The sequence below is a fragment of the Siphateles boraxobius genome, unplaced genomic scaffold, assembly GCF_051911475.1.
Source record: "Siphateles boraxobius isolate OS27281-9 unplaced genomic scaffold, OSU_SipBor_1 1, whole genome shotgun sequence".
In the NCBI taxonomy this organism is placed as follows: Eukaryota; Metazoa; Chordata; class Actinopteri; order Cypriniformes; family Leuciscidae; genus Siphateles; species Siphateles boraxobius.
In genome coordinates, this window is record NW_027508699.1 from 13,717,501 (window position 1) to 13,731,312 (window position 13,812).

Genomic DNA, 13,812 nt, shown 5'->3' on the forward strand with positions numbered 1-13,812 from the left:
GTTTTACAGCTAAAACGACATTAAAATGGTTTTCACACAATCCCTGCAGGACTTCCTCCTTTAAAATACAGCATCCCATTTGACATTTAATCATCAAAATACTTCTGAATACTAAATATTTTGTCTCAGTGATAATTTAAATGATATATTGAATGAATATTTTTCGGGTTTAGCTTAATATAAGTTAAACTCGATCCATCGCATTTGTGGCGTGATTTTGATTGCAACAAAAATGGTTTCAACTCGTCCCTCATTTTCTTTAGGAAAAAAGGCATTGAAAGTGAATGGGCACATATTTGGAGTATTTGTAAAGCTTATAGTTTTATACAAGCACTTACATTAATTCTTCTGTTGCGACGCATTATCATTTTTCTCATTTTTTGTCATTTAAGGGTTTATTGCACTGTATAATTGTTTATACACAATGTTTTTTTCACTCTGACATCATGTTAACACACGTTTTGTGGAGATCAAGTATTTTAATGTTTGCACACTGTAATCCAGATTCTGGCTTATTTAAAGAAGAGAAGGGACAGGTGGATATTAATTTTTGTTATTATATCAACACTGTCATAAATGCCGTCGATTAACTGAACTTTCAGCATTGCAGTTGTTATGGAGGGCAAAGAGATTTTCTGTATCACAGTAGCTCAACTGCAGATCAGACGAACAAAACATGTATAAAAACTAGGGCTGCATCCGAAATCGCATACTTCACTACTATATAGTAGGCAAAAAGTTTGTGGAAAAAAAAAATGTGTCCAGCTTCACAGTACTCATAAAAGAATCGGCAAAAAGTACCCAATGACCTGCTTCTTCCGGTGAGGTCATACGATGGATACTTCACTATCCCATGAGGCCACGGGAGAGGATTTATGAATGGCAGTGAAGCGACGCAACTGACACTGGTAGGTCACATGATAATGACAGCATGGCGAATGTAGTACGTCCTGATTAGCACTTGTGAAATAACAAATAAGTAACAAGTATGCGATTTCAGACGCAGCCTAGGCATCTCTTACTTGCATCCATTATCTTAACGCAACATTCTTTCTTTGAGCTCTAGGTGTTCAGTCTGGCTTTCTTTAAACCCTCATAACTCAATTTAAAGCAAAATGTACAGTAAATAATGTAACAAGTCTACAGTCTTCCAGATCAGTTCGATAATATTTTCGGTTCAATGAAAAGCTCCTCTGAATATGATGCACAGGCAGAGGAATTCATTAAAATTTAATGGTGATAATTATTGAATGTCTCTTACATTGTCATGTCAAAATGGAAACTGTGGTTTATTTCTATGTAAATAATGAACACCTCACTACTTGTATTTGTGCTGTGCCACTGTATTTGGGACTCATGAATGCATGTCAGGTTTCCCTGTTCAAAATACAACAGATGTTAACGTGAGGTTTGGAAGACTTTAAAAAAGGACTCTATATCTGAAATCAGCAAAGGGCTTTCATAGCATTTCTTTTCTGTGTAGTTGAGTTATCTGGCTTGCAGAAGGACAGTAAACAAAGAGCGTTTCTACATGCTTCCTTCAGGACCGGCGAGTGAGATTGAGAATAAGCACTTCAACTCCTGAAACTATTTATTTCCTGAAGCAGCTGAAAGAACCAAACCATTGTTTTTTTTGTTGGTCCTTTTTGAGAATAATTGGAAATATACAAGAACTGTCCTTCTCAAAGTAGTAATTTAGGTTTATTTGTACTGTGAGATACAAGATTAAAGTGCTATGGTTTTATAATCCTAGATTAAAATACTTTTGTAATGTTGTAGGAGTGGGTATTTATACTTTTGTACCACAAAATGGAATTGTGATTTTTTTTAAATATATTTAAATTAATAAAACCATTTAAATACTTTCCCTGAATGACTTCCCTCAGGTCCATTTCACACATTACAAATATCACAAAGGCATTTGTTTTTAAATCCCAAGTTGTCAAACAATACAGCACAGCTGTGATGAATCTTTCACTAATAAACATTATTTCTCAGGATTTAATTCCCTTTATTAAACTGCCATTGAAATCCATTAAAGCTTCGACACTGCCAATTTTTCAAAAATGTGTTTTGTGGATCTCTCATCAAAAACCATTAGCCGACTATACGCTTAACCCTAAAGTGATATTTTAACTCTAACGAATGCCTTCAAGTAACATAACGCCAGAGTTAACGGAAATCGCTCTGTTTGGGATAAGTTAAACACAAAGACATACTAGTATAAGCATCCTTATGTCTACTTCTAGCTCTAGACCTGGAGGAAAATGATGAATCAGCTCCTTGACCCCATTACACGACGAGCTCGCTGAGAAAAAAAATCTCAGAAGAACTCGAGGCAAGACGGCTAACAGTGGAAATAAACCGCCATCGTCCTGCTGCTGCATACGATAATAGCAGCAACTACTAAATTATAGCTAATTATTCACTGATTTCTTATGTTTAATGCAAGGATTGATTGTTTTGCAAACTGCATCTTTAGATCTATACCAAAATTGGTCAATTTTCCAGTGACCATTAAGATAGCAGACTAAAAATATCAAAATGATTGACTTGTTAAAAAGTACAAGAACATGCGATAAAACACTTTGTCAGTCGCAAAGAAACTGAAGTCATAGAGCATTATATGGACCAAGGTGTAAAGTTATGGGCGTTTCTGAAACATTTGTTTGCATTAAATAAGATAAGCCTATATTTAAATGTTTCCTCCCTCCCTTCACAGTTCATAAGTATCAGTTTAATTAAATTGTAAACTAGCAAATGAATAATGACTGGTCTAGATTGTTGCTCAAGAACAAATGTGAGAAATGGCAGCATAGAAAACATTCTAGCCGTACATATAATCCCAAAACTCAAACTTCTGATTCAACAAAGCCCTTAAGCAGAAAAACTACACAAATAATTACACCAACTGCTTTCATTTGATCAATGCTAGAGGCAAATCAGATTTTATTGGCTTTTCTTCACCTACCCATTTTCTTTAGAACCATCAAACAAAATGTGCGTCGTCTAAACCAGAAACTAAGAATTCCATGGTAGATTTATTTTAAAACAAAGTGCTCAGTCACATACAAGAAATAAATTAAATGCCATTTATTCCATCACTATATAGATATATATATATATGTAATATATTAAACAAAAACTTCAGGCTCTTTTCACAATTAGAGAGACTTTTCTTTTCGATCATTGCAAGACAGATATCCTTCAGTAAGTGCCCATGAAAGATAAAGTAGCATGGGTCTTGTTCAAGACTCAGTCAATAGAAGAATCAGTATTCCCTCATGCGGTCCTCTGACCTGACCGTGGGGCGGTGGGCGTCTCAGGCATGGCTGATGGGCAGCTGTGTCATCGAGTGGGGCAAGAGAGGCTGCAGCACCAGTGAAGTGGGAGAGTGGACTACAAGGACGAAAAATTCAATGTTCAGTCTCAAAACCTCAATGAAGAGCTGGTCAGCATATGCACAAAATTAAATCAAGCTAGCTGAGTCAAGCTGAATACAGTTAATATTCCACGATAGGAATGTACCATCCATATAGGAGTGTAGCGCAGTCAGCATAGGGTTGTCCACAGGGGCAAAAGCAGTGTACTGAAGTTCATCTATTAGAGGAGGAGAGAGTTGAGCAGACTGCAGAGATGACACTGGTGCGGCTGAAGAGTGATTTGGGCTGACATGCTTCTTATGACGAGCTCGACAGTTCTGGAACCAAACCTGAGCGGAAGGCAGAGGAAGCGAAACAGGTTTATTGACAGTACAGTGAAAATTCATTGATGCACACAGAATTACAGCAATCAAAAATAAGCCACTTGCAGATCAAATTGATACCTAACATGCTAAAACACTTAGGTAATTGTCACCATACATGGCACAAAAAAATCAACTTCATAAATAGTCAACTTTGATCATATAATTTTACACAGTGTTTTATGACAACATCTGTTTTTAACTCATCAAAATTAGTTTCTCAAATTTTTACAAGTTATCCAAGATTCAACTTTAAGTCAGTTTAATGTCATTAAGTTGAAATTACTAAAACATCCAAGTTGATTCTACTTAAAAGCAGCAACATTTTTTTTTTTACACTGCATTAAAAAAAAAAAAAAAAAAACGCATTATACCTGAATAACCCTCCGGCTTAGACCGGTTCTTTCTGCCAACTTTTGTAAAGTCTGGGCATCTGGATTGTTGTCCTGAGCAAATTGAGCTTGCATTACCTTGAATAAATAAAGCAGATTATAAAAAAATAAAAAATAAATAAAAAGTGCAAAACAAAGACTAATGACAAGCAGCCATTACAAGAATAAACTATTCATTATAAATCTTACACACATTCACTGTGTGTAATATATACACACACTTTATGTAAACATTTTATTTTGGATGCGGTTAGTTTCACAGAAATAAACGTATATATTAAGAATAATAAGTTATTTATATATAAAATATTTATATACAAATCTATATACAGTATATGTATGCAAATATTTCTTAAATATATACATGCATGGGTGTATTTATATATAGTACAATTATACACAGTACACTCATGTAAACAAACTTTTATTTTGGATTTGATTAATCGTTTCACAGCACCATTATTTATATATATATATATATATATAAAAATAGAAGAGAATTGGAGTATTAACCTGTAGCTGGTCAGCTGTGAAACTTGTGCGTGCCCTCTTGGCTGGTTTAGGCTGATTTACTTCCTGCTCGGAGGGAACGGCTCCCTCCACATTCACTCCTTTTCCTACGGCAAACCACATAAGAAAGAGGGGGAAATTAAACTTAAGCTGTGGTTCCATAAGAGCTGAATGAATGAAGATGGAATAAACAGTTTGTTTATTCTGAAACTTGAAAATGTCCATTTAGGCTATATAATGTCAAGCGTCTAACCATTCTCCATGGCGCGTTTAAGGTTGTCCAACATGCAGTCGTAGTGCACACGACACAGAACCCTCTCATCCACCAAGGCGAACTCTTCTCCTGTGGACAGCTGTCTTTTGCAGGAGAAGCAAGCAAAACAAGCCAGGTGGTAGGTGTTCCCTTTTGCTCTGCGGACCCAGTCGTTTGAATGGATGTTCCTGCCACAGTGAGCGCAACGGGTTCCATATTTCCTGCCAGAAACAAACATTTAGAACTTTCATCTTTAAAAAGTAAACAAGCGAAGTGTGTGGCACTTCTTTTAGTGAGGCTAACACTGGTTAAAGATACGGCACTCCAGGAAAAACCACAAGGATGGAATGAAAACATTGGTTGACTAGTGTCCATGTAGATTATAGAATTTAGGGAGGGAAACAGTAAGGAAAGCATGCAAGGTTTAGGTACACTCCTAAATATAAAGGCTCCAAAGGGTTTGGATGTTTTTCACAATATTTCCATTAAAAGAACCTTTTTTTTCTAAGTGTAAAGAATTTTAACATTCCAAAGAACATGTTTCCACAATAAAGAACCTTTTGTGCATGTTGAAATGTTCTATGAATTTTACCATGCAAATAAAGAACCTTTATTTTTGAAAGTGTAGAAAACTACTAAATATTCAGTCGCTACAAAAGAATAAGCAAAATTCACCAGTTTAGAAGTGCTGTAAACAATTATTTTGTACGTTTTTTAAACAAAAACGCACACACAGTGCACTGAACAGAAGATATTGTTGGTCGTCCAACGGCCGCCTTACAGCACTTTAAACAATAGGCTATTTGAAGTAGCCCATTTATTTTACATAAATTAGTATAAAAAATTATATATAAAATGTATTTACCTGAAGTAGTCCAATTTACAGAATATCTCCTTTTCTTTTATATAGCAGCTAATGTGCCTGCCCAGAGATGTTTGGCACACGCTGCACGACAGGCATCTCACGTGCCAGCACATGTCGTTCACCTGAGGAGGAAAAGCAACAGTTTTCAATTACGCGTCTACTATTTTTGCATGCATAGAGATAGGGTTTGCCGTCTTAAAGTGTTAAACTTGTATTTAAATACTGGGCAAACCCCAGCGTCCCAGAGCTAAACTATTTAGTAATGTAATAAGGTCACTTGTCTGAAAGAGTCGTTGGTTATAAACGTGTAAAATATTGAATGCGTACCTTGAGCAGATATTTGTCGACGATCTCAGTGCCACAGCTGGAGCAGACGGCTTTCTCGGTCATGGCATGAGGTGAAGAGCTGGGCGACAGAGAGAGCGACGACGAACACGACACCTCCTCAAACAGCTCCTGGGGTTTATCCTAAAAATCAAACAAAGATGAGCCTACGCGCATTATGTTTTTCATAAAGAACAAGTAAACAATTCTAAAGTGTTGTTTAGGGATGAAAATTCAGCCCAGGTTAGTGGCGTTCCTAAATAAAATTCTGAAGCCTTTGACTAAAACTTAAAATGTATAAAAGTAGCCCCCATCTCCAGAAATGCGTAAGAGTTATGACTGATAAATACCGGCGCGTTTGTCGTCGGTGTGTAGAGGACTGAACCTCCGCAACGCGCGGGCATGACGAGACGAGAGTAGTTCGGATACACACACTGTATCGCGCGCTCGTCCGCGCCGCCGCCTTTTAACCTCCGCGCCGCGGCCGAGCAACCCATTAACGACCACTCGTTTCACTATGACAACCTTCATACGCGAGCGAGGGGCGATGCAGAAACACGGGCGCTGTTTAACGCAAAACGTCATCCTCTTCATTTCAAGCGCTGAAATTCCACAGGTAAAATTAACTGTTTTTCCTGTCGTCTTTTGTATACTTCTGACTGTGGTGTTTTTTTTTAACCTAAACTATTTCCAAACTCTCATAAAACCCGACTTGTCGCCGTGAAAAAGAAGAAAACAAATCCCAATCGGTTAATTTATATTAATTGCGCGCAGGCGTTGCTTGAGGCACAGCTGAGGATGGTACCGTAATTCAGAAGGCACTTTCAGCTCGCGCTGACGAGAAGAGTAAATAATAGTTTATTGCGTGATGCAAAATGAAACACAGTGCGTCTGCAGCGTTTGTTTTTGAAGTTTAACATATTGTGATTATTTTTATTATTGAAACTCTTCTACAATATGTAGCATAAATATCAGAGAAGGCCACTTCGCTATCAGGATTTATTAATAGCTAAATTAATAAAGAAATGAAAGTCGCATGACAATAAAGAGACAATAAACCAAAAGACATTTGAAAATGTTGGCTAATTAATGCGTCACTTACAGTGTTCTTGCTTGAACTTTCTTTCTCAGTGGTTTGTTCATTTTTCCAGTACATTGTATCCAGTATGTTGTTATCCACTCTTATATGTCCTGTACAGCGAGCATTAATCCACATACGGCTGCTGCAGCTCAATGCACGCCGTGACCATGTTTTAACTCAAACTTTTGTTTTCCTCAGTGAGGGTGGAACTTTTGCTCGTGTTCTCACTCCTCTGGCCGCACCTCCCTGTCACATTTACACACGCCTTTTATTAGTTGCGTGAAATAAAAAGATCTGTAAACAAACTGCAGGCAGCATAATATTTGTTGAATCAAGTTTTGGAAACGATTTTAAGGCCACAGCCTAGCTACATGCATATAGGAAAGAGCTTAAATAATAATACAGCCGGTCTCTTTTATCATAAGATGCCGCAGCAGTATAAACATCAGAATTATGATTTTGCTTCACAGAATATCACATTATCATTACCTGCCGGGGTCTCAGTGATAGCCAACACTGCATGTCAAATTCACTTTGCATTATTGCAATTCGGAGGGTTGCTCGTGTTATTGCGCGGGTTTGACATTTTGCCTTAGCAAATACAGGTTTGGAAATATGCATGAGTAAATTCTGCAATTCATGATGATCAAATTATTTCTAAAAATCATATTTAACCATGTTTCAGCTGAAGGATAGTAATTTTAAACAGTTGTTCCTAATAGCTCTGAAAGTCATTGTCAATAATCAATGCGTTTGTTAGTTTGTTTTTCAAACAAAACTATTAAATACCTATAGGCCTTTTATTACGGGGTTATTTTTATTATTATTATTTTGATATTATTGGTTAAATTAGTTGTTTAATTTTTTCCTCATGATTTAGGCTCATTTTTTAAAAATCTCATGTTCGTGATTTTAAATCGCTATTTCGATACAATTCACTGCGCAATGTTGCTTTTAATAGCCTATAGCCTACTGTTTAAAAATGTGTTTTTACGTCAGGAGCGTAATTGTGATATTCAGATTGTTAAAAAATGAAAAATAGGCTACGTTCTGAAATGGTTAATGAAATATCATCCTAAGTCAAACTGAACAGGCTACAGTATTTAGCCGAGATATATCGACATATTTGTTTAACAGGTTGCCTAAATCTTTTTACATAGCCTATATTTCATTCTTTATATCAATCATGTTGTCGACAACTGAATTTGCGTTATATTATTTGCGGTTATATCAATTATCTAGCCATACATTTGACTTAATTTCAGTCAGCTCACATATATCCGCATTTGAACGGACACTGACGTCTTAATTACAAGAGCAATAATATCAGTTTCCATTGAGATTATTCTTGGCTCTGTGGATTGGTTTGTTTGGCGTGGAGGATGTGAGGCAGTCTGGGATATGTGGGATATGTGAGAGGTGTCAGTCAAGTCAAAGCGCGTGACCTTTTTTCTCTGACTTTCTGTTCAGATTTGTAATATATGTTTCCTCTCCGGGGAGACGTTCTTTTTTGTGCTTATGTTTTGTGCAAATGTTTCATGCTGACATGCCAGAGACAGCATATCTGATATCATACAATGTGAACAAAAAAAAAATTGAATGTATATTACATCACCGACTGAAATGGTGTAGTTGTCATTTATCCTCTTTTCAAATGCTTCAGAGTTCATCTCTTGATTTTTCAAAGAAGTGTTTTGTTTTAATATAAAGAAGAACATCTTAATTTAGAGTATTACTGTAGTGTTTTGGAATGCTCATCAAATCATAATTTAAACTCAACTCCTATGATCTTTGTCTCCCTTCCCGTTATGTATTTCTATCTTCTATTTATCTGTTCATGTTATGCCTTCTTGTGGATTTTAATTTCTTTTTTTTTCTTATATATAAACACACACACACACACACACACACACACACACACACACACACACACACACACACACACACACACACACACACACACACACACACACACACACACACACACACACACACACACACAAGTGAAAATGTACATCATTTTCTCTAAATCACAAGAAACTTTTTCCACTATAACCTTTTGTGTAATGGAGGTTCAATGTTTATTAACAGTTCTTAATGGAACCAGATGCCAATAAGGAACACTGTTTTAAAACTAACAAATACCCCTCCCGTTCAAACAAAATTGTCATCATCTGGAATGTGTTTGTCAGGTTTTCATATGTGATCTCCAACCCATTACTCTATGCCTCTGTCTCTGTGTTAAGATGAGTGGAAAGATTGTTTGGCGCTCTTCCTACCCACGTGGTTTATGTAGTGGCCTGCTAACTAACATTGTTCCTGTACTGTTTCGTCTGCATATATATATATATATATATATATATATATATATATATACACACCAATATTTAACAGAAATGGACATTTTGCAGTCCCCCTGACCATGTCCATATTTATTTTCCATTCATAACAGATCTTTCTGGTTATTGATGGTGATGGCGCAGTGGATAAGACACATGCCTCTGGTGTGAGAGACCCGGGTTCGAATCCACTGTGAGACACCAATGTGTCCCTGAGCAAGACACTTAACCCCTAGTTGCTCCAGAGGCGTGCAACCTCTGAAATATAGCAATTGTAAGTCACTTTGGATAAAAGCGTCAGCTAAATGTAAAGGTAAAAATAATAAAGAGGAGAGCCTTGGAATTGCCACTGTAATGTAGAGAAAAAATTGGCCTCTAAAAGATGTAGATCCCTAAGAGAAAGAAAAGCAGCCAGCATCATTTATTACACAACAAGAGAGTCATTGGTTTATTCATTGAGTTTCATCCATGAGGCTGAGATCTGCTGCAGTGTGTGCTGTAACATGACACTGAGGGTCTGGGAGGTGAGGGGTCTCAGAGCTCCTTGACTTTGAGTAAATGAGCTCTGACAGGTTGATCGGGGAGCGCCGTGGTCATGTTTCCTGACCAGTTCTGCTGGCATTAAAGCTGGCCAGCGCAGGAAGAGAAACCCCATTTGGCAGATGTGTGACAGCACAGTGAGTCTCCAGACACTGAGGGGAACATGTTAGTGATAGGGGAAATGTATTGAAGCAACGGTGCATCATGATTTTAGCGGTAGTCCAAATACATTTCAAGGATCATTCATCATGTTTGCTAATTCCAGAATGCCTGACTTCAACCATTTCCTACAATATAATTTAAATAATTTCTGCTTGGCCTTTGCCCTTTCTGGAAATCATTGATTATAACCACATTTAATTTGTATATCTGTTCTCTATAATGCTACCCTGCAAATAATTATGATGATAGGTCATAAAACTGTACTTCTATTTAATCTTTTTTTATTATTTAATCTTTTGTCTTTTCATTGTACGTTATATTATCAGGGAAACAGTTTGAGTGAAAGGTTGAAATGAGAAATATATCTTATATTTAATATCTTGTGCTTAAGTGGAAGCAAGAACATCTGACCTCCTGTACAAGCAAGTTCATATGATCAGTGTTGCAGATTTACTTTGATTAGTGACCTAGAAATAGGGAATTATTTTGTATTAATTTAATAAATTCCCATAGTTAAAAATGATTCAAACTCATTAAACATTGAACATTTGTATATTTAACAATTTATGAGTTTTGAGCCATGATCAGCTTGTAGGCTATATCTGCAAATGCAGACATTAAGATTCAAACCCCCCACCCTTGTGTCTGGTCACTGATGTCCCGTTCTAGATAATCTCAGCATTGCAGTGTCCATCTTTGTGCCGGTTTGCGTGTGGATGGAGCGCAGCTCTCGAAGGAAATGGAGCTGATGACAGTTTCTCATGCAGCTAGGGGGCTCTGAGCTTCTGCTATCATGCAGGCCACAGGAAACAGAGATTACAACATGACCACCACAAGGGAAGTTATACCCAAAACACACACACTTAAGTGTCTGTTCTTCGCGTCTCCACTGCAACTTTCGGCTCCAACCAAAAGCTTTGTTTCGTCGCCACAAATGAGTGTCCGCACTATCAACAACTCAGTTCCGGTAGAGTGCTAAATGAATCTGTAAATAACGGTAGGATGTTTTTAAAGTCAACATCTTGAGGGTTTGTTGTGCTGACGCCCGTTTATAAAGTCCAGCAGTGTTACTATTTGGAGCCGCTTGCGTGATTAATGCTGTGTTTGTGCGGCTAGCTTTGAAAATGATTTTCCTTGCATGCAAAGCCTCAAGAGAAATTCAAATGTGCTCAGATCCCAGTGGGTTTTGACAGCCATTCCTTGGCCATGCTCCAATGGGGATATCCTGTCCCAGGTGAACCCCAAAACCCAGTGCTTGTACATAGCTGCAGTCTCTTGAGACAACCGTGTAGGTGAGAAAGGCATCAATGGATGTCCAGACTTAAGGCACATTGGTTTGAAAAATGAATCCAATGAAACCCCCTCTGGAGATGCAACACTTCTCGGTTACACCTCTGCTTTATCTTGAATTCATTTCAATTGACATGCATTCCTGTATCATCATCATAATTAATAATTTAAAGATAATGAAAGCATATTCAGCCCTCAAGTGCACATCACCATTGACTTCACAGCAATTATAGTCTCTGACGTCTGGGGTTAACAAAAAAAAACCACCACCCAATGACTCCATTACACACCACTCTCTGTGTTGTTAAGATTAAGAAGACAAAACGGTGTAAGAGTTAAAGGTCCCATATTATGCCCCTTTTCACAAGATGTAAAATAAGTCTCTGATGTCCCCAGAGTGTGTATGTGAGGTTTTAGCACAAAATACCCAACAGATAATTTTTTACAGCATGTTTAAATTGTCATTTTGGTGCTCAGAAAAACGCGCTGTTTTAGTATGCCCTTTAAATGCAAATGAGCACGGCACAGGGGGCGGAGCTTCAAGAGCTCGCGCTCAGTCTTAGGACAATTTCATCTCACAGAATGATGATAATTATATCAGAAACTCTCAGTAACGGTGTTCATTTCGACCCGGAGTCGGACAATAATGCCTACAGAGTCAGAGTGCTTTATAGAGATGGAACAGGTATAGTTTAGTAGTTTAATTACGGTTATAACGTATTTGTCATCTGCTTGTATGTATCCACTATTAATAGTCTAAGTAACAAGTCTGCTGTTTCGGACCAGGTCCGAATGATGATATAACATATACTGATGAGTTTAATACAGTTTATTGTAGGCTACATAACACAAGATGAAGCGTCAGTTTTACTTCAGAAACTCACCGTAAGAGCTGAGTAAACGGTAAGATATAAGAAGTGCGCGAGTAGGCCTACGTAAACTAATTTCGGTAGAGTTGAGGGAGCATTTTCTTTAAAAACAAAATAATTCCACCTCGTCTTCAGCGGCTGCCTCAGATTTCGGGAGTAACTAGAGAGAGCTATGTGGATTAATACAACGCTGGGAGACATTCTCTTCAGTGCAGCAGCTGTGAACTCGATCAGGGCGGGTCTATGTTAGAACGGCAGTGTCTGTCAACACTCGTGGGCGGGGCCTGTACTTAGTGACGTCACTAAAACAGCATTCTGAATACATGTCGTTGGGAGACACTGCTGATGATTTATGGGGATTAATAAAAAAGGAGTGAGTGGATTTTTATCACTATTGGGTGGTTGTGTAGGCACACACTGCCAACACACATTTATGTCCAAACAGCATGCAAAAGTGAATTTTGCATAATATGGGACCTTTACATTTTTAGGCTGCCTTAGCGTTCTAACAGCGTTTGTCAGTGTCAAAATGAATGAGATGGCCAATCAAATCAAAACAGGCAGGCTTGTGTGTTTACAGAAGCAAAGCATGAATTCCAGCACAATGTTTTAGTTTTAAAGGCCCACTGAATTGCCTCAAATCCCCCAACATTATTTAATGTGTTGACGTAATTTCCACTGAAACAGGAAGACAGGGCAGGACATTTCGAATAGCGTTTTATTTTGTATCACAGCCGTTGAGCTTGGTAAAGCCGCAGTATCCTCCTAATCTCTAACCGTTTCTCCTCCTAATCTCCTCCATATCGCTTTAGAACATAGCATTCTGTGCAGAATTCAATAGTTCAAGGGTCCGATATGTTTTCTGGTCTGCGCCGACTCGCGCATATGAACTGCTCTGTGCTGTAAACTCTGGACCGGAGCACCCCTCCCTAATGCGCTATGTTCCATTCACTATGTAGAAAACAGTAAATGTGTGAACAAGTTAACGATTTTAGCCACAGCTTCAGCATCTATTTATAATGTAGGGAGCGGGATGTTTCAGATTCTAGAGAGCATTTGATTGGACAGAAAATCTGATGAGAAGATGAAATGCAGAGTGATGTCATCACAATTATTGATCCATGTTGAAGAAAGTGAGAGACTGCAAGTTTTAAATGCTTATATCTTCTAAATGCTAATGTTGTCATTGTTTTGGAGCACACTAGCTTACAGATAACAGTAAGACTAACATATTCTTACTAAAAGCCAAAAAACAATTTTGATCTCATTGGGACTTTAAGGTTGAAAGAGAGTGAAGTAATAGAAGTAGCGAAACATTTAAACATTTGACAACTGTGTTATGATAGAAATGTTAAACGGCCAACAGTAATATCCAGTGTAAACTACTCAACTTTTTTCTCAAATTTTGCAGATTTTAATGAAAAATATGCTATCATGTATGT

At 37.6% G+C, this 13,812-nt stretch overlaps 3 protein-coding genes across 4 annotated transcripts in view; 1 reads left to right on the forward strand and 2 right to left on the reverse strand.

Moving 5' to 3' along the window:
- The window catches only part of slc44a5a (solute carrier family 44 member 5a), a 94,095-nt gene extending 92,226 nt beyond the window's left edge, over positions 1-1,869 (forward strand). The window contains exon 22 of the mRNA XM_077217840.1: positions 1-1,869. This exon is cut by the window's left edge and continues 507 nt beyond it. The gene's annotated coding sequence lies outside the window, so the exon portion shown is untranslated.
- tceanc2 (transcription elongation factor A (SII) N-terminal and central domain containing 2) overlaps positions 1-13,812 on the reverse strand; it is a 144,853-nt gene that overhangs the window by 24,330 nt on the left and 106,711 nt on the right. The window lies entirely within an intron of this gene.
- lhx8a (LIM homeobox 8a) lies at positions 2,921-7,379 on the reverse strand. Of its 2 annotated transcripts, none has more exons than XM_077218135.1 (8): positions 7,192-7,379; positions 6,093-6,233; positions 5,766-5,887; positions 4,901-5,121; positions 4,651-4,754; positions 4,120-4,215; positions 3,529-3,712; positions 2,921-3,399 (listed from the first exon to the last, which is right to left on the reverse strand). In XM_077218135.1, the coding sequence occupies exons 1-8, from the start codon at positions 7,303-7,305 to the stop codon at positions 3,323-3,325; spliced, it is 1,059 nt and encodes a 352-aa protein (XP_077074250.1). In that variant the 5' UTR covers positions 7,306-7,379; the 3' UTR covers positions 2,921-3,322. The 2 variants fall into 2 exon arrangements, with proteins under 2 accessions (XP_077074250.1, XP_077074169.1); XM_077218054.1 differs by lacking the exon at positions 7,192-7,379 and adding an exon at positions 6,440-6,753.